This window comes from Hypanus sabinus, chromosome 2 (genome assembly GCF_030144855.1).
Source record: "Hypanus sabinus isolate sHypSab1 chromosome 2, sHypSab1.hap1, whole genome shotgun sequence".
Lineage (NCBI taxonomy): Eukaryota > Metazoa > Chordata > Chondrichthyes > Myliobatiformes > Dasyatidae > Hypanus > Hypanus sabinus.
In genome coordinates, this window is record NC_082707.1 from 162,010,908 (window position 1) to 162,030,433 (window position 19,526).

The 19,526-nt window shown below is 42.3% G+C and overlaps 1 protein-coding gene across 4 annotated transcripts in view; it reads left to right on the forward strand.

The window, feature by feature from the left end:
* Positions 1 to 19,526, forward strand: part of nin (ninein (GSK3B interacting protein)) — a 149,918-nt gene that overhangs the window by 35,962 nt on the left and 94,430 nt on the right. For all 4 annotated transcript variants that reach the window (XR_009509322.1, XR_009509323.1, XM_059958089.1 and 1 more), the window contains exon 3: positions 3,545 to 3,638. Coding sequence is in view for 2 of the 4 variants with exons in the window: in XM_059958089.1 (XP_059814072.1) it covers positions 3,545 to 3,638 (94 nt within the window). In the remaining 2 variants the exon portion in view is untranslated. The remainder of the gene's footprint in view (positions 1 to 3,544; positions 3,639 to 19,526) is intronic.

Consider the following 19,526-nt stretch of genomic DNA (forward strand, 5'->3'; position numbering starts at 1 on the left):
CCCCAGGACCTGACAGGGTCTTCCCTCGGACCTTGAGGGAGACTAGTGTTGAAATTGCAGGGGCCCTGGCAGAAATATTTAAAATGTTGATATTCACGGGTCAGGTGCTGGAGGATTGGAGGATAGCTCATGTAGTTCTGTTGTTTAAAAAAAGGCTCAAAAAGTAAGCAGGGAAATTATAGGCTGGTAAGTTTGACATCGGTAGTAGGTAAGTTATTGGAAGGAATACTAAGAGATAGGATCTACAAGTATTTAGATAGACAGGAACTTAATAGAAAAAGTCAGCATGGCTTTTTGCGTGGTAGGTCATGTTTAACCAATCTATTAAAGTTTTTCAAGAAAGTTACCGGGAAAGTGGGTAAAGGGAAGGGATGTTGTATACATGGACTTCAGTAAGGCCTTTGACAAGGTCCTGCATGGGAGGTTAGTTAGGAAGATTCAGTTGCTAAGTATACATGGAGAGGTAGTAAATTGGATTAGACATTGGCTCAATGGAAGAAGCCAGAGAGTGGTAGTGGAGGATTGCTACTCTGAGTGGAGGCCTGTGACTAGTGGTGTGCCACAGGGATCAGTGATAGGTCCATTGTTATTTGCCATCTATATCAATGACCTGGATGATAATGTGGCAAATTGGATCAGCAAATTTGCTGATGATACAAAGATTGGAGGTATAGTTGTCAGTGAGGAAGGTTTTCAAAGCTTGCAGAGAGGATTTGGACCAGTTGGAGAAATGGGCTGAAAAATGGCAGATGGAGTTTAATGTGGACGTGTGAGGTATTGCACTTCGGAAGGTCAAACCAAGGTAGAACATACAAGGTCAATAGAATGAGCTGCCAGATGAAGTGGTGAATGCGGGCTCACTTTTGACATTTAAGAAAAACTTGGACAGGTATATGAATGAGAGGGGTTTGGAGGGATATAGCTCGGGTGCAGGTCAGTGGGACGAGGCAGAAAATGGTTTGGCACAGCCAAGAAGGGCCAAAAGGCCTGTTTCTGTGCTGTAATGTTCTATGGTTCATTAGAAACTGCTGTGTGCCAGGGTAATTTACATTTTACTTCTAAGACAATAAAATCCACTTTCACTTTATTAACATATTTGTAAAACTTGTTCTGCAGAGTAGTCAGCAGTAACTTCAAGGGTAAACTTTCTGGGATTTCAGGCCACTGATGTGATGGAGAGGCACTCATTTTAAATCAGTATTGAATTGTTAAGGAATCATTGTCAAACAGAATATTGACTTCAGTTTTCTATTATGCACTAAACTCATTCAGAGCAAACTATTGTAAATGAAATTCAAGCAAATTGTGTCTTTATAATCTATGTTAAATGACATCTGAATAACAATTTGTTCTAATTTCCACTGAATGTTATAAAAATATTAATTTCACTGTTTATTTTGGAATTTGATTTTGAACTCTTAGAGTATATCTTGAATTAAACACTAATTTATTGTACTGTACTTAAAGTGCTTGAGTGGAATTTTAAGGAATAAACAACTATTCTGACTTGAGAACAATTACTGTCTTTAACAACATACTTTACTGCCTGGTTCAGAAATAGCACCATCTCGGATCGCAAGACCCTGCAACGGATAGTGAGGTCAGCTGAGAAGATCATTGGGGTCTCTCTTCCTGCCATCACAGACATTTACACTACACGCTGATCTGCAAAGGAAACAGCATAATGAAGGACCCCATGCACCCCTCATACAATCTCTTCTCCCTCCTGCTGTCTGGGAAAAGGCTCCGAAGCATTTGGGCTCTCACGGCCAGACTATGTAACAGTTTCTTCCCCCAAGCTATCAGACTCCTCAATACCCGAAGCCTGGACTGACACCTTGCCCTATTGTCCTATTTATTATTTATTGTAATGCCTGCGCAGTTTTTGTGCACTTTATGCAGTCCTGTGTAGGTCTGTAGTCTGGTGTAGCTTTCTCTGTGTTTTATTACGTAGTTCAGTCTAGTTTTTTGTATTGTATCATGTAACACCATGGTCCTGAAAAACACTGTCTCATTTTTACTATGCACTGGACCAGCAGTTATGGTCGAAATGACAGTAAAAGTTGACTTATCCTGAAAGAAATGATGTATTTATTGCAGCCTTTTGCTTTCACAGAGCAGAAGTCAAACTTCTGGACAAACTCCACTGGTCAGTAGGATATTGACCTAGTGAGTTCTCTAGTATTTGGTGTTTTTTGCTCCAGGTATCATCATCTGCTGTACTTTTAGCCTCTTAACTTTCTAGATTCCTTATTTAAGTACGTAGGTTTCTGTTGGTCAGTATTGAATGCTGCAAAGTGTTTGTGTCATAAGAACACTGCACAAAAATAAATTGCATAAGCTACCTAAGCTGCTGTTATGAAAGATATCAGCATAGTTCTTAGAAATTGGCTTCTCAAAAGCCAGTGTTCACTGTAACTAAATACTTCGTGGCTCAAAATTGAACTACTGATTGTGCACTTGCTATTTCATAATCTAATGGTTAAGAAACTGCAAGTGGTGATGTTTTAACATTAATATTAGCAAACAACTTAAACAATAAGGCATTAAGACATGGAAGCAGAGTTAGGTAATTTGGCCCACCACAGCTGTTTTGCCATTTGATCGTGACAGATATATTATCCCCCTCAACCCCATTCTCCTGCCATCTCCCCATAACCCTTGACACCCTTACTCATCAAGAACCTATCAACCTCTACTTTAAATATACCCAATGACTTGGCTTCCACAGTCATCTGTGGCAATGAACTCCACAGCATCACCACTTTCTAGCTAAAGAACGTCCTCCTCATCTCTGTTCTAAAGTATTGTCTTTCTATTCTGAGGCGGTACCCTCTTTAATTATACTAGACGTTCCTGCTATTGGGAACTCCTCTCCACATCCACTCCACCTATCGAGGCCTTTCAATATCAGTAGGTTTCAATGGGATGTCCCCTCATTCTTCTAAATTCCGGCAAGAACAGGCACAGGGCCAACAAATCAATCTCATGTTAATTCTTTCATGGAATAATTCTCAAATAATTCTCAAAAATCTCCTTTTGCACCCCCTCCAATGCCAGCATATCCTTTGAAATGTGACCCACAACTGCTCACTTGTACATAAGTATAATTTTAATTTCAAAATGACTTGTCTGAAATTATTCTAAACTGATTGGCACTTATTTGGCCTTTCATAAGGTCTGTTAAACAGAAAATTCAAGTTTTAGAACATTTACAGTAAAATGCTTGTCACAATTATTTCTGCCTTTTTAAAATTAAGATTTAAAAGTGTGCAATTATTGTTTACATCTTGCCAATGGTGACCAGCTCCTTTCCCTGTGATTTTTCACCTGTCCTTCCAAAGGAACATGCCACCAAATTACAAAGTGCGGACTTCATTTTGGGGGATATAATTGCATGGGAAACTTGAACAGTGAAGAAAGAGGAGGTGGAGATGGCCTTTATGTATCTGTCATTTTGTGCCATTCTCGGTCCATATTTAAATATGCAATTGTTTATAAATTATCAATTTAATACCTTTTTTGTTTCAATCCTGTTTTTCAGGTACATTTTGAACAATTTAAAGAGGCACTGATCTTTATTTTGTCGACTACTATTGAAGGAAATTTCTCAGGGGATGACAATTATCAAGAACTAGGTAAGTGGATAAAAAGATGACGAGAAAACCACATCAAACACATCTTCAACACGTGGACTTTGTTTCAGGCTTACAGGCTTACAGAATTTCATATGCAGTGTTGTCAGAATGAAATCGTCTTAGTGCAACATTTGCAGTGTGTTACCTTCCACAAGGTCGAGTATTGGGAAGATCAAAACAGAATATATTTTTGTTGATAAACAGAGCGTATTAGCCTTTTAGTTACTTACATCACCTAAGCACCTACTCTGAGTGCAAGCAACTATATTTTATTTGGAAACATAAATTAACAACACATTGCAATCAACACGTGGTTTGTTTGAAAAGGACACACAGCCTGCACCATAACATGTTCACATTCTGCTAAGACTGGGTCTCTGATTAACGCGGATGATTCCTTCATTATAAATAGCTCTTCTGATGCAGAGTGATTAAAGGAATTGCTGCCCAAGTATGACTTCAAGCTAGGAGAGAGTGGAACTGTAACTGCTGCTGTTAGTTACTTGATTCTGTGTGTATTTGAAGGCTTAAATGCTGCTCAGCTTGAGAATTTCAGAAATTTATTATATGGAATCAAAGGATCCACATTACCTCAAAAGAAATTTGTGAGGGGGGGATTTGGTGGGCAAGTTTTACCACACAGAGAGGGTGGAAGAGGCAGGTACAATTACAATGCTTAAAAGGTGTTTGGACAGGTACTTAGATGGGGAAGGTGTCGAGGGATATGAGCCAAATGCGGGCAGATCAAATTAGATTAGATAATTAATTTAATTATCTTGTTTGGCAGAGACAAACTGGGCCTAAGGGTCTGTTCCCATGCTGTGTGAGACTGTGAACCTTTAAACTCCAGCAGATAAAACCTAGTTTGGTCAATCCTCCTTCGTAAAACCCATTCCATTTAAGCCTTATCTAAATTGCTTCCAAAACAAAATAATCTTTCTTAAATAAAGATATCAATATCCTGTATTACTTACGTAATTATTCAACTCTGCTGCAATAAACAATAACATTCTGCTATCTCTCACAGTTATTTTCTGTGTCTGCATGCCAGACTTTGTGCATGGTATGCTAGAGTCCACAACTCAGAGCTCTGCAATCTCTCACTTACAAAATATACTATTTTCACTTCTCCTGCCAAAATAGAAAATTTTACACTTCAGCATATATTCCATTTGCCTAATCTGTGCCTGCTCGTTTCCAATGTCGCTTTCCAGTCTCCCTACATCACCTTAACAACTTGCTTAACCTACCTATCGTTGTCATCAGCAAATGTAGCAGCTATATCTTTGTGCCTTCAACCAAATAATACACCGTATTTTATAAGTTATACAAACCAAGGGCTCCCGCAGTCACCCCACTGTCACGCCACTTATTATGACTTCTCGTGGTAGCTTTCATTCAGTATTTCAGCCACTTTATTTTACAACCTGCCAAAATATTTCCAATTTTCAACACTATTCTACTGAGAAGCATTAACTTTTATAACCTCAAACCCATAAAACATGGCTGTATGCTTTCCATTTTTGTAATCTTCTTCTAAAATGGGATACCTGAACAGTGAACAAATCCGTGGGGCACCTCGGATGAGTTGTCAATGTAATCAGTGCTGTCCTGCAGTGTTACTTAAATGATCCCCCTCAGGTATCATCAGTAGCGGCAAGCTCTGAGATAATTCATCCTGTCTATATGACCAGATTTCAATTTCTACTCCCTAATCAGTTTTATAAACATTCACATTGCTTTCTTTTATTATTACATTTTTATAGTTTCCTTTGATGTTGCAGTTTATAATCCTTCTCCCAGCCTGTGCTTATAGCGTACATGGTATTTTATTGCTTATATGCTTGGACTTCAAAATATTGAACTCAAACACGAGAGAATCTGCAGATGCTGGAAATTCAAGCAACACACACAAAATGCTGATGGAACGCAGCAGGCCAGGCAGCATCTGTAGGAAGAAGTACAGTCAACGTTTCAGGTCGAGACCCTTTGTCAGGACTAACTGAAAGAAGAGATAGTAAGAGATTTGAAAAGGGGAGGGGGAAATCTGAAATGGTAGGAGAAGACAGGAGGGGGTGGAATGAAGCTAAGAGCTGGAGAGGTGATTGGCAAAAGGGATACACAGCTGGAGAAGGGAGAGGATCATGGGACAGGAGGCCTAGAGAGAAAGAAAGGGGGAGGGGAGCACCAGAGGGAGATGGAGAGCAGGCAAGGAGTGATTGTGAGAGGGAAAGAGAGAGAAAAAAGTGAGAGGGAAAAAAAGGGGGAAAATAATAAATAAATAGATAGCTAAATAAATACATAGATAAATAAATAAGGGATGGGATAAGAAGGGGAGGGGGCATTAATGGAAGTTAGAGAAGTCAATGTTCATGCCATCAGGTTGGAGGCTACCCAGACGGTATATAAGGTGCTGTTCCTTCAACCTGAGTGTGGCTTCATCTTGACAGTAGAGGAGGCCATGGATAGACATATGAGAATGGGAATAGGACGTGGAATTAAAATGTGTGGCCACTGGGAGATCCTGCTTTCTCTGGCAGAGTATAGGTGTTCAGCGAAACGGTCTCCCAGTCTGCATCGGGTCTCACCAATATATTGAAGGCTGCACCAGACGCAGTATACCACACCAGCTGACTCACAGGTGAAGTGTCGCCTCACCTGGAAGGACTGTCTGGGGCCCTGAATGGTGGTGAGGGAGGAAGTGTAAGGGCAAGTGTAGCACTTGTTCCGCTTACAAAGATAAGTGCCAGGAGGGAGATCGGTGGGAAGGGATGGGGGGGACGAATGGACGTTTCGCTGAACACCTACGCTCTGTCAGCCAGAGAATCAGAATCAGAATCAGACTTTAATCGCCAAGTACCAGTACACATACAAGGAATTTACTTCCGGCAGATGTTATCTCTCTGCTCATAACAATAATAATGATAAATATAAATAAAAATATAGATTATACATACAAGTAGTGCAATCCAAGTAATAGTTAGCCGACAGTTAACCGGCAGTTAACTGTTCAGAAAACAGGATCTCCCAGTGGCCACACATTTTAATTCCATGACCCATTCCCATTCCAATATGTCAATTCATGGCCTCCTCTACTGTCAAGATGAAGCTACACTCAGATTGGAGGAACAACACCTTATATTCCATCTGGGTAGCCTCCAACCAGATGGCCTGAACATTGAATACTCTAACTTCCGTTAATGCCCCTCCTCCTCTTCTTATCCCATCCCTATTTTAATTTTTTTCTTTTTTCTCTCTCTTTCCCTCTCACAATCACTCCTTGCCTGTTCTCCATCTTCCTCTGGTGCTTCCCTCCCCCTTTCTTTCTTCCAAGCCTTCCATCCCATGATCTTCCCCCTTCTCCAGCCTTGTATCCCTTTTGCCAATCAACTTCCCAGCTGTTAGCTTCATCCCTCCCCCTCCTGTCTTCCCCTATCATTTTGGGTCTCCCCCTCCCCCTCCCCCTCCCACTTTCAAATCTCTTACTATCTCTTTTTTGTTAGTCCTGATGAAGAGTCTCGACCCAAAACGTCGACAGTGCTTCTCCCTATAGCTGCTGCCTGGCCTGCTGCGTTCCACCAGCATTTTGTGTGTGCCGCTTCAAAATATTGAATTCAATTAATCAAACAGGTTCGACAGAACCATTTTCTGCCTGTTCCTGATTCAGCCACTACTTGTGTGCCATGGGCTTTAAAGGTTTCCCTTCATCTGAAGGGGGAATTAATGGATAATATTTATTGCCTCATTCATTTCCTTTTTACCATGAATGAAACACTTTCCACTTTCTGGTGCTCAGAGTCTCTAGCCCAAGTTTTTCCAACACTTCTGTTCCAAATAAGAGAGCAAATTGTGGTTTACACCAAGATGGACAACTAGGGTCCCTTAAGGCTGGTGACCTGAACCATTAAATCTGTTTCTTCCTACACAGATGTTGCCTGGCTTGCTAAGTATTTTATCATTGAAGTTGTAGTATACCAATCAAAAATGCAATCGATACTCTGGCCATTGTAAGCCACTATTCCACTTTCAGATCACAGTTGCAGGTGACCCAAGACAACTGTACAAATGCTCCTCAAGCCGTGCTGTCTTGGCTCTGGATGTACTATCTGTACACTCGCTCGTCATTATTTGCAGTTAAACGGGAGGTCAACCCAAGGCCCCATTTCAAATATTTTCAAACAAGTACTTCTCTAGACATGTGCTCAGTGAGGAGCCAGTCATTGTCTGTAATAAAAAATATACCCAGTTTCCAGACCACTTGTGTCAAGTGGTTCCCTGCAGTGCGCTACTCTATTAGAGAGCAGTCTTTGTTCTCACAGCTGCACCTAATGATTTCGAAACCCATCACCGTTTGTACCTATCAGTCTATTCAATAGAAGTACTTTGTTAGCTGATATTGTAATATATAGCCATTTTATAGTGTATACTGTCACTTGTTAATGTTTTTGGAACATTAGAGACGTGTATTTGTTGAGGGGGAATGTTTATTGGATGCAACAGAGATCCATGTTTTTTTTTAATTGAAGTTCACGAACCTATCCATTGCGGATTTGTTCCTTGGTTGTTATCTTGTTGCATAGTCCTAGGCTGCTGTGAAAACTTTCATCTTTGGTTAAATTCAAGGGACTAGCATAATCAGTAAGTGGTCCTTCAAATATATTTTGCAGGGCTTTTTCAGCTCTTTTGAACATTAAAGTATTTTCCTACACTTAACCACTTGTATCCGGGAAACAAATTCCGTGATCTTTTGTTTCTGTTCATGTTTCTCAGAGACTTTGTAAAAGTTTTGATGGGGGGCTCTGCCAGTTCTTTCCTAACATAGAATTGTAGAAATGCACAATGCAGAAATAGACACCACTTTGTCCATGCTGGCCATAAATGCCTATGTGCACTAATCCTGTATGTGCACATGTGGCCCAACAGTTCTCCAAGGAGACACAACAGATTGGAGATGCTGGAAATGTGGGCCAAGACACAAAGGGGCTGGAGGAACTCGGCAGGTGAAAATGGACAGCAGATGTGTCCGGTCAAGACCCTTCATCTGGACCGGGAGGTTAGAGGAAAGGATGGAGTGAGAACTAGCAGGATCTACCAATCAGAGCTGGGGAGCACAGGAGAGAGCAAGCTCAGAGCTACTTCCCCCAATCCAAAAACATTCCAGCAGTTTACAATAAGACCATAAGATGTCGCAGCAGAATTAGGCTGTTTGGTCCATTGAGTCTGCTCTGTCGTTTCATCATGGCTGTTCCAGTTTTCCTCTCAGCCCAGTCTCCTGTCTTCTCACAGTATGCCTTCATGACCTCACAGATTGAGAATCTTTAAACCTCTGTCTTAAGTAAACATACTCCTGGGTCCTGCATCTTGGGTGTAACTACCTCTCTACATTTCCTATCTATCACCCCCCAGCCTCCCGAATGATCCGGAGTTCATCCAGTTCCAGCTTCAACTCCTTAACGTGGATTGTTAGAAACTGCATCCGGGTGCACGTCTCACAGTTGTAGTCACCAGATCCCCCTACCTTCCTCCATCCCGCAAGAGGAACATTCCACTACCCTGCCTGGCATCTGTACTGCCCCAGCTGAGCAGGTATCAAGGAGGACAGAAAAAAAAAATAGCCTTTTGCTTCTCTTTTCTTTCCTTTGCTTTCTCTTTACTGAAGCCTTGAAGAGCTGAAGATTCGAGGTCACCACTCAGATGACAGCTGCTGTGCTTGCCCCTGCCTTCCTTTAAGTTGTTCTTGCTAATCAACGCCAAATGCCAACTGGTTGCTGGTCAAAACTCTTTTTCATTGTAGCAACCCACCGCTGGCTTTTCTATTCGAGCAGTAGAACTGAGTGAAACCCCCTCTTTCCGATGACTATTACATGAAAAGTAACAATATTCATGTAACTATATGCAGATTTCAGAATTTCATCAATAATCCTCTTTGTCCTATTTGAACTTTGTTTGTTGTATCTCCGAGGGGTTTCCTCTAATTGCCTGAAACTGGGACCTTGCCTTCCTTTACCAGACAGACATCACCCCCATTCTCCCTGCAAATGAGTGGTCCTTCTGTTGTGACTCTGATTGACTGTCCTGCACTAAAGCTATATTACAATCTGTTTGTTTATCTCTACTCCAGCTAACTATGTCCCATAATCTTATCACTTCCCTGATCTGTTTCTGCTCATGACCTTTAAACCACCTCCACTATTGACCAATTTTCTCATCATTCTTTTGTAATTTGTACGACTCCTAAGTTGACCATTTTACAAACTTTTCCAATGTTCCTATTATTCCAGAAGGTTTCTTTTCATTTCCTATATCTCCTATAGATCTAAGTGACTTGTCTGATACAATATCCCATACCCAACATGCTCTTCCTCCTTATCCTTGGTGAAGCCTACAATATCTTTCATGACTCCTGTCCCCTGCTCTACTCCCACAGACATGATAAAGATTCTGTCCAATATTTTACCATCTTGGCCTGGTGACATTACTATTTTTAGTAACATTCTCCTTAAATTGTTTCCTTTTGAGTATTTTACCTGCAAGTGGAAATACTAAGTTTATTTATCATCTCCAATGGTTTATCTAAATGTATGAGTTAAGTGATTTAATTGTTTCCCTATTCCCTTTAATTAATGTTATGCTTATAAAAAAAGTAGCTTACTTTTGTCATTTTATGTATATTTCCTCTTACTCTTTCTAATCTTTGTTTACTTTTTACACATTTTGTACATTTACATCAGCATTATTCCTTTATATTTACTTTGGGTGCCTTTCTTTCATCAGCTTCATCTTTGTCCATTTAAAGACTACCCTTATGAGCTGTCAGCATGTTCAGTGACTCATCCATTTCACACTTGCATATTTCCCATTGTTAGCTAGTTGTTCAATCCTTCACAGAGTCTGAGAGTGGCTTGAAGTGATTCTCCACTATTTTTAAGCATGATCTATTTTGGCTCCCAACAAAGTCTAATTTAAGTTGTCTAAATATTCCTTGCCGTTGAGTGATAGTGAAACTGGAAAGGGATAACTTTGTATCAAATTTGACTCAAGTAAAGTGGATTCCAGTTAATTGGGAGACATTGGGACCTGTACATGTTGGCTCAATTAAGCGGCTGTCCTGATTAGCCAAAGTTTCATGGAAATAGTTGAAAAGGTATAGAAAACTGAGTACAATTTATGTACTTGAATCAAATCCAGAACAAGTTAACACACTATCATACTACAGTACTGTAAAACTGTACTAGTTCCCAATGATTATCAACAGAGGAATTTGTCTGCCGTGTTCATGAACAAATCACCACAGGCATCATTGTAACATTGAAGATAATTGTCAATACCTTCAGATTTCTAATTTAGTTTCTAATTTGTTCAAGTCATTAAATTGCTTCATTTTTATTCCTAGATGGTTCTGGCATCTCCAAGCCTGAATGCTTGAAACATTGATCAAAAACAGTTCCAAACTGTCTTACTGCTTATTTCTCACAAACTTTCAATGACAAACATCACTACTTAATTTTGAACACAAGCGCACACACCGAACACTATTTGGAAATTGATCGCTCTAACTCTACCTAGAAACTGATCTGCAACAGTCTCCTGTCCCGATTAAGCGGCACAGTGTTTGAAATAAACAAAGGGAATCCAGCTACTTTCGCAATTGAATTTTTTTTCTTAAGAGTTGTCCCAAGTAAATGGCTGCCCCAATTAACCGATAGCCCAACTAACCGGAATCTACTGTATTTGCAAGTGAGACCAACTACTGCTGAAGAGTTGTTTGTAACTCTTCAGTATTGGGCCTGTGACCAAATTATCAGATGAGACATGAATAACTCTACCCCACATCCCTTCAGGTCTAACAGAAATCGCACAAGTAACCACAGGTGTCTTGCTTTGCTGTCTCTTTACCCCTGCATTTTGAAATTGCTTGAGATTAGGGTCTTCTGGGGCACACTATGTTAATCCTGCTAAATATTTAGATTATTATTTCACTTGTATTTTTAAATTCCTGAATTACCAGCATGTTACAGTATAAAATAAGTCGCTTGGTTTTAACTTCATAGTGCTTGTTAGCTGACTTAATGCAGTTTCTTGGTGGTACAGACAGCTTAACTCGGGTGCTTTGCCAGCTGTTGTCTGGCAATTAAACAATAACTTGTGGGAATAGTTATTAAAGCATACAGCCCATATACAATTTATTTTTGGCTTTATTGCCTTCCTGTAGCACTTAATCAAGAAGCAACAGTATGTCTTAGAGCAGGGTTTCCCCACCTGGACTGCAAGGACCCCTTGCTTGAATGGCATGAGAAAGGTTGGAACCCCTATCCTGAGCATTTGGTATGCTTTCTGACTTTGATCTTATTCATCACTTATTTCTACTCTCAAGCGCCATTTAAGTACAAAGCCTTGCCCAACCGCTGACTTTGAAGTATTTGTTCAAGGGTTTGACAATGCCACCGTACTCAAAGTTCTTGTTACCTCAATCCGAGCACAAAGTGCTGCAGATGCTGAAATCTGAAATGAAACAAAGTTCTAGTCACTCAGCAGATCAGGGAGCATCCAGGGGGAGGGAAGAGAAGACCTAACTATTACCTATTATATGGCTTACTGGATATAACCTGAATCCCCTTGTAATCTTCTGGAATTTAAATAGGAAAATAAATGTACTTTCTAACAGAGGTTTTAGATTAAATTGCAAATTAGAATGACTCAAATTAATTTGAAAGCACTAAAATAAAACATTTTTGATTACCTTTATAGAACTATATTTGTTCCCTCCCTTTGAGTACCAGTATAAGTACTATTGACAGTAAAAGAAGTACCATTGACTAAGTGTCAACTTCCAGTAATTTGATAACCCTGCTCTCTGGAAAATGGCCTGTAGCAATGGGATTTTCTATCTCAGAGACATCATGTTTTCTATCTTCCTCTTCCAGTTGTTACGTACCCCGTAACTGGGTCACTTACCAGCAAAGATAGAGAGGTCTGTTGAAGTCTGATGGTACTATTTTTAACAGTATTTATTGATAAAAATACACAAAAATAATATCAATGCAAACATACAGATAATATACGTCGTCAATACTAAATCTAAAAGTGCGGGTATAATAATAATAATCAATAAGAAATAGCTCTATCGTTGTCTAGGGGATAATGTATTGTCCGATGGAAATATAAAAGTCACTCAAGTTCATGCAGGTTGCAGCCTTTGGTTGGAGTCAAGAGAGAGTTTAAAACTTGCCCATTCCTTTTATGATGTCAATCCTTTGAGAGTCGTTGGGGCTGATTTCTCCTTTGTTTTAGCTAAAGCCGTTCTTCCGTGGTAAGGCCCACCAATTCTGAGGCAAATGGAAAAGGATGCACGTGGGCTTTCCACCGGCTGTCGCTATTACGGGATTTCTAGCGTTTCTTCTGGTGCATCTTCAGGGGCCGTTCCCCAGACCCTCTTTTATCCCCACTCACGGGGTCTCAGATGTCAATCAGGGTGGAATGATGCCATCCCCCAACCAGCCCACGTTGCCTGAGGGCTTCCACGAAGCACAGTACTCAATACACAATTCCGTCTCCACGAGACAATGGCCGTTTCCTGTGGCTTTGTATCGCTGAGGGCCAGGACATTCCAAACCCCTTTGTGGATTCTGTATGTCTTTCTCTCATTTCCTGGGTCTCCTGACCCGAATCAATAGTGATCCTGCGATTCTCAAAAAGGAGGGGGCCACTCTGCACCCCTCGGCCCCTCAGAGTTGGACACAGGCGTAACACCCCCTTTCTTCAACGCGTTTTACCATCGGTAAAAACGAAGTAATACAGAGTCTTACAGGATTTTAGAATCTAACAATACAAATTTTTTTTCACTACAGAGTAATACAGTTATACATTCAATTCAGCATCTAGATAAACAGTCCGCGAGCACATTATCACTTCCTTTAATATGCTGTATCTTAATATCGAACTCTTGCAGCATCAGATTCCAACTCAATAACCTCCTGTTTTTATTTTTCATATTGGCCAGGAATACCAACGGGTTGTGATCTGTATAAACAACTACGGGCTGGACAAATGTACACATCAAAATGTTGTATCGCCAAAACAAGGGCCAACAATTCCTTTTCCATGGTAGAGTAATTCCTCTGGTGTACATTGAACTTTCAAGAGAAATAGGCTACCGGGTGCTCCAGGTTGCTGTAAGAGGACTGCTCCTGCAGCCTCATCACTCGCGTCCGTCGCCAGGGAGAAGGGTGCTAACAAATCGGGTGCTTTTAACACAGGGTGATGGCACAATATGGCTTTTAACTTTTCAAAAGCATTCTGACAAGAGTGGCTCCATTCAAATTTTTCCTCCTTCCGTAGGAGTTTTGTAAGTGGGAGAGCAATATTCGCAAAATTTTTACAGAATTTCCGATAGTATCCCTCCATGCCCAAAAACCTCCTCAGTGCCCTCTTATTTGAGGGTACAGGGACCTCAGAAATAGCCTGTACCTTTGCTTGCACAGGAGTCAACTGCCCCTCTCCTACCACATACCCCAAGTATGTGACCGTGGCATAACCAAATTCACTCTCTGCGAGGTTTACTGTAAGTAGGGCTGCCGACATCCTCTTAAACAGATTTTAAGATGTTAAGATGACACCATGTGCTCCCCCCAGGTGTCACTCCAAACTACCACATTGTCAAGATAAGTCTTGGTGTGGATTAACCCCTTTATCACTGTGTCTATCATCCTCTGGAATGTCCCTGGTGCATTTTTCATTCCGAACAACGTTGTACTCGTACAACCCGGATGGGGTGACGAAGGCTGAAATTTGCCGAGCCCTGTCCGTTAAAGGAACTCACCAGTACCCCTTTAACAAGTCAATTTTAGTGATGTACCTCACCTTCCCCATTTTATCAATGCAATCATCCACACTGGGGATAGGGTAAGCGTCTGTCTGAGCGACAGCGTTTACCTTTCTGTAATCGGTACAGAATCTTATGGTACCGTCCGGTTTTGGGACAACCACCCAGAAGAGGACTGGCGGATGATCCCAGCAGCTAGCATATGTTCAATCTCCTTTCCTACTAGCTGGCTCTTTTCTGAATTCATCTGATAAGGGGCCTGTTTAATAGGCGGTGTCGAGGTAACTATCACATCATGTTTTGTCCCACTACACCTTCTTGGGACATCGGGACATAAGTCTGTATGCCGGTTAATGAGCTGTGTTACCTGCTCCCGCTGTTCAGGCTCTAAGTGACTAACTTTATACGCAAGGCTTGCTAAAATTACAGAGTTCTCCAATCTGGTGGGTACTATACTTAACTTTTCAAACCGCTCTGGTTCCTCCTTACCACCCCCCTCTACCTCATCGGTTTTCATGACCGCACCGACCACCACGGGGGTAGTGTCATGGTACCCTTTCATCATGTTCACGTGAACTAACTGGGTGGGCTTTCGCCTACCAGGGGTTTCAATCATGCGATTCAGCGAGTCTATTTTCTTACACACTGTATATGGTCCTTGAAACCTCGCCTGTAGGGGGTGGGTAACTACCAGAAATAGGACCAAAACCTTGTCGCCCACGTGAAACTCTCGCTCTCTCGTTCGTTTGTTATACCATTGGCTCATTTTGATCTGGGAGTCTTTAAGGTTTACTCTTGCCAAGGCGCATACCTTATGCAGCCTTTCCTGGAATTTTAGAACATAGTCGATCACACTTGACACTTGATCACTTGAACGGTCGGGCTAGAACACTTCTCTTTCAGTAAGGTTAGAGGCCCCCTGGGCCTGTGACCGAAAACGAGCTCAAACAGACTGAACCCCAGAGAGCCCTGAACTGTATCCCTGACGGCAAATAACAGAAGGGGTAAAGCATCATCCCAGTCTCGAACGTTTTCCTGACAATAGGTTTTAATCATGGTCTTTAGTGTAGCGTGGAATCTTTCCAACGCTCCTTGTGATTTCAGATGGTATGCAGAAGCTAAAATTTGTTTGATCCCCAGTTGGGTCGTCATCTGCTGAAATGCTCTGGATGTAAATGTACTCCCCTGATCCGACTGTATCTCCTTAGGCAGCCCCACAGTGGTAAAGAATTTAACAAGGGCCTTTACCACCACAGGAGTCCTAATATTTCCCAGAGGCACAGCCTCTGGAAATCGTGTAGTGGCACACATCAGGGTCATGATGTACTGCCATCCACTCACAGTTTTAGGTAAAGGACCCACAAAATCCACAATGATTCGGGAGAAAGGCTCCTCACACGCGGGGATGGGTCGGAGGGGTGCCTTAGGGATAACTTGGTTCAACTTACCCACCACCTCACATGTATGGCACCTTTTACAATACTCAGCAATATCTTTTTTCGGGTTTGGCCAATAGAAATCTCTCATAACCTGATCCACTGTCTTCTTTACTACCAAATGCCCACCTAAGGGTCCCTTATGAGCTAAGTTCAAAATTACAACCCGATACACTTTCGGAACTACTACCTGATGTACCACCGCCCAATCCTCATCGACCGGCACCATGGTGGGCCTCCATTTTCTCATCAACACATCCTCTTTCAGGTAGTAACCCTCTGACTCTGTCTCAATCTCGGTCTCAGAAAGAACTGACTCTCAATGCTACCAGCTCCTCATCACATTCCTGTTCTTGTACAAACTCTCTTCTTGCTAAGGGTAGGTCTACCTCCTCCCTTTTACTCTCTTTTTCCTCCGTACTCTCCGTTTTACCCCCCTCTAACCCTTGTTGGTACAGGGTCGGTAAAAACGTCTCGGCCAAATTGATACTGGCCTGATTTAAACTGCTCTCTGCCTCAGCTGCCTTTCTCGACAGGCTGCGAGTGACTGCGCATGCAGGATAGATCTTGGAATCTAGGGGCGGGGCCTCAACCCTCACAGGCTTGTTTGTCAGCTTCACGGCTTCACCCATTTTACCACCCGCTAAGTCGTTACCAAGAAGGACGTCCACGCCTTCCCCCGGTAATTCCGACAATACCCCCAATTCCGCTGGTCCAGATACCAGCTCACAATTCAGAATGACCCTATGCAAGGACACCACTACAGTCCCTTTTCCTATTCCTCTCAAGGCTACCTCTCCCGTCTGAGGACCAAAATCTAGCACCTTACTGCTAATCAATGACAGCTCAGCCCCCGTGTCTCTCTAGATCCCTACTGGAACTGGTGTGTCTCCCTCCCTCACAGACACGGTTCCTTCTGAACGAAACGTCTCATGCCCCTCCTGTACTCCATCTACCGGGGGCTCTCTCGACGATTTTCTGATCGATGCAATACAGCCTATAGGGACTGCTGCTTTCCCTTTTCCTGTCTCCTTCCTCGGAGCGGGGCACTTAGATGCAATATGCCCCACCTTTCCACAATTAAAACAGGTCAAGCCAGGAAATCTCCTGGATTCTGGCCTCTCCTCCTCAATTTTACCGCTAGCTCTCGGCTGAGTTTCTCCCTTAGCCGGCGGGCTTTCTCTACCGTTCCCACGGTCTCTCGGGTAACTTTTATTTGAGGAAAACTTTGTCTTGTGGGTTAGGGCATATTCATCTGCGAACCTAGCAAATTCAGAGATGGACTTATTCGGCTTCTCATTCAAATACATCCGGATATCCTCCGAAACACAACCTTTAAATTCCTCAATCAGAATTAACTCCCTGAGACGCCAAAAATCCTCTTCCACTATTTCTGCTGTACACCAACGGTCCAAGAGCACACCCTTCTCATAGGCAAACTTGGTATATGTCTGATTCCACCCTTTCTTTAAATTTCTGAACTTTTGTCTATACGCTTCAGGTACCAATTCATAAGTCCGGAGAATGGCCACCTTTACTTTGTCATAACTCTCCGCCTCTTCCTCCTCCATGGACAACGCCGCATATGCTTGTTGTGCCTTCCCTTTTAACACACTTTGTAACAACACCACCCACTGATCTCTGGGCCACTTCTGATTCACTGCCACCTTTTCAAAAAGCAAGAAATAACTATCAACATCCGTCTCCTCGAACGGAGGTATTAACCTCAACTCCCGACTAACATTAAACCGCTCCTCTCGGTCTGACCCTTGATCTCTTCACTCTTGCCTTAACTTCTCCATCTCCAAGTCATGTTGCCTCGGTATCTCTGCCTCCCTTTCCGTCTCAGCTCTTTCCCTCTCTTTTTCAGCTGCTTCCAGCTGTTTTAACTGAATTTCATGCTCTCTGTTTCTCAGCCCTGTCCTGCTCCCTTTTCACCTCTAACTCCTTTAGCTGGAGCTCATGCTCCCGTTTCACCTCTAACTCCTTTAGCTGGAGCGCATGCTCCCTTTGCTTGTCGGCCCTTTCCTTTCTCAGCCCTTTCTTTCTCTCTGTCGGCTCTTTCCTTTTCTTTCTCAGCCGCTTCCAGCTGCTTTAACTTAATTTCATGTTCCAACCTTAATTTCTCCAACTCTAACTGAGCCGTCCCACTAGCTGGTACCTTTTCAGGGATATTTTCCAATACCTCAGCTGCAAACACATTCTTCTCAATATAATACTGAGTTATGGCCCTTCACACCTCCCGCTTTTTCATTGACAACCTCACCTCTGCGAGGTTTAGCCCCTTCGCCATATTTATCAAGTCCAATTTGGTGGCCGCTTCTAGCGCCTCCAGAGTTGGGTTTTCTATAAATTCATCCACGTCCATCTTTGCTGGTTTCCCGTCTGGCTACCCGCGTAACCAGATCCAAGTTTGGACTTACAAGCCCGATTCACTGGCCTCCCAATTTGGTGTAAAATCCCAAGACGAGAACCCCAAGTTGTTACGTACCCCGTAACTGAGTCACTTACCAGCAAAGATAGAGAGGTCTGTTGAAGTCTGATGGTACTATTTTTAACAGTATTTATTGATTAAAAATACACAAAAATAATATCAATGCAAACATACAGATAATATACATCATCAATACTAAATCTAAAAGCGCGGGTATAATAATAATCAATAAGAAATAGCTCTATCGTTGTCTAGGGGATAATGTATTGTCCGATGGAAATATAAAAGTCACTCAAGTTCATGCAGGCTGCAGCCTTTGGTTGGAGTCAAGAGAGAGAGTTTAAAACTTGCCCATTCCTTTTATGATGTCAATCCTTTGAGAGTCGTTGGGGCTGATTTCTCCTTTGTTTTAGCTAAAGCCGTGCTTCTGTGGCAAGACCCACCAATTCCGAGGCAAATGGAAAAGGACGCACGTGGGCTTTCCACCGGCTGTCACTATTACGGGATTTCTAGCGTTTCTTCTGGTGCATCTTCAGGGGCCGTTCCCCAGACCCTCTTTTATCCCCACTCACGGGGTCTCAGATGTCAATCAGGGTGGAATGATGCCATCCCCCAACCAGCCCACGTTGCCTGAGGGCTTCCACGAAGCACAGTACTCAATACACAATTCCGTCTCCACAAGACAATGGCCGTTTCCTGTGGCTTTGTATCGCTGAGGGCCAGGACATTCCAAACCGCTTTGTGGATTCTGTATGTCTTTCTCTCATTTCCTGGGTCTCCTGACCCGAATCAATAGTGATCCTGCGATTCTCAAAAAGGAGGGGGCCACTCTGCACCCCTCGGCCCCTCAGAGTTGGGCACACGCGTAACACACTTTAGATCTAAGAAGGTGTTCTGAAACTGATGTCAGACTTAACTGCAATTGAAATGTATGAAAGGTCACTAATATTTTGGCATTTTTTTTATTAATTGTCCCATTCTAATTTCATTTATGTTGGCTTATGTAAAATCAATAGTGAGATCCAATGTAGATTAGTGGACCACTTTGTCAAGCACGTTCACTCAGTCCACCACAACAGGCAAGTTTTCCCGCTAGTCCCGTTCCGATTCTGACATGCTGGTACATTGCCTCCCCCTTCCTGCCATGATGAGGTCTCTCGGAACTTGGAGGAACAGCACTTCGCATTCCTTCTGGG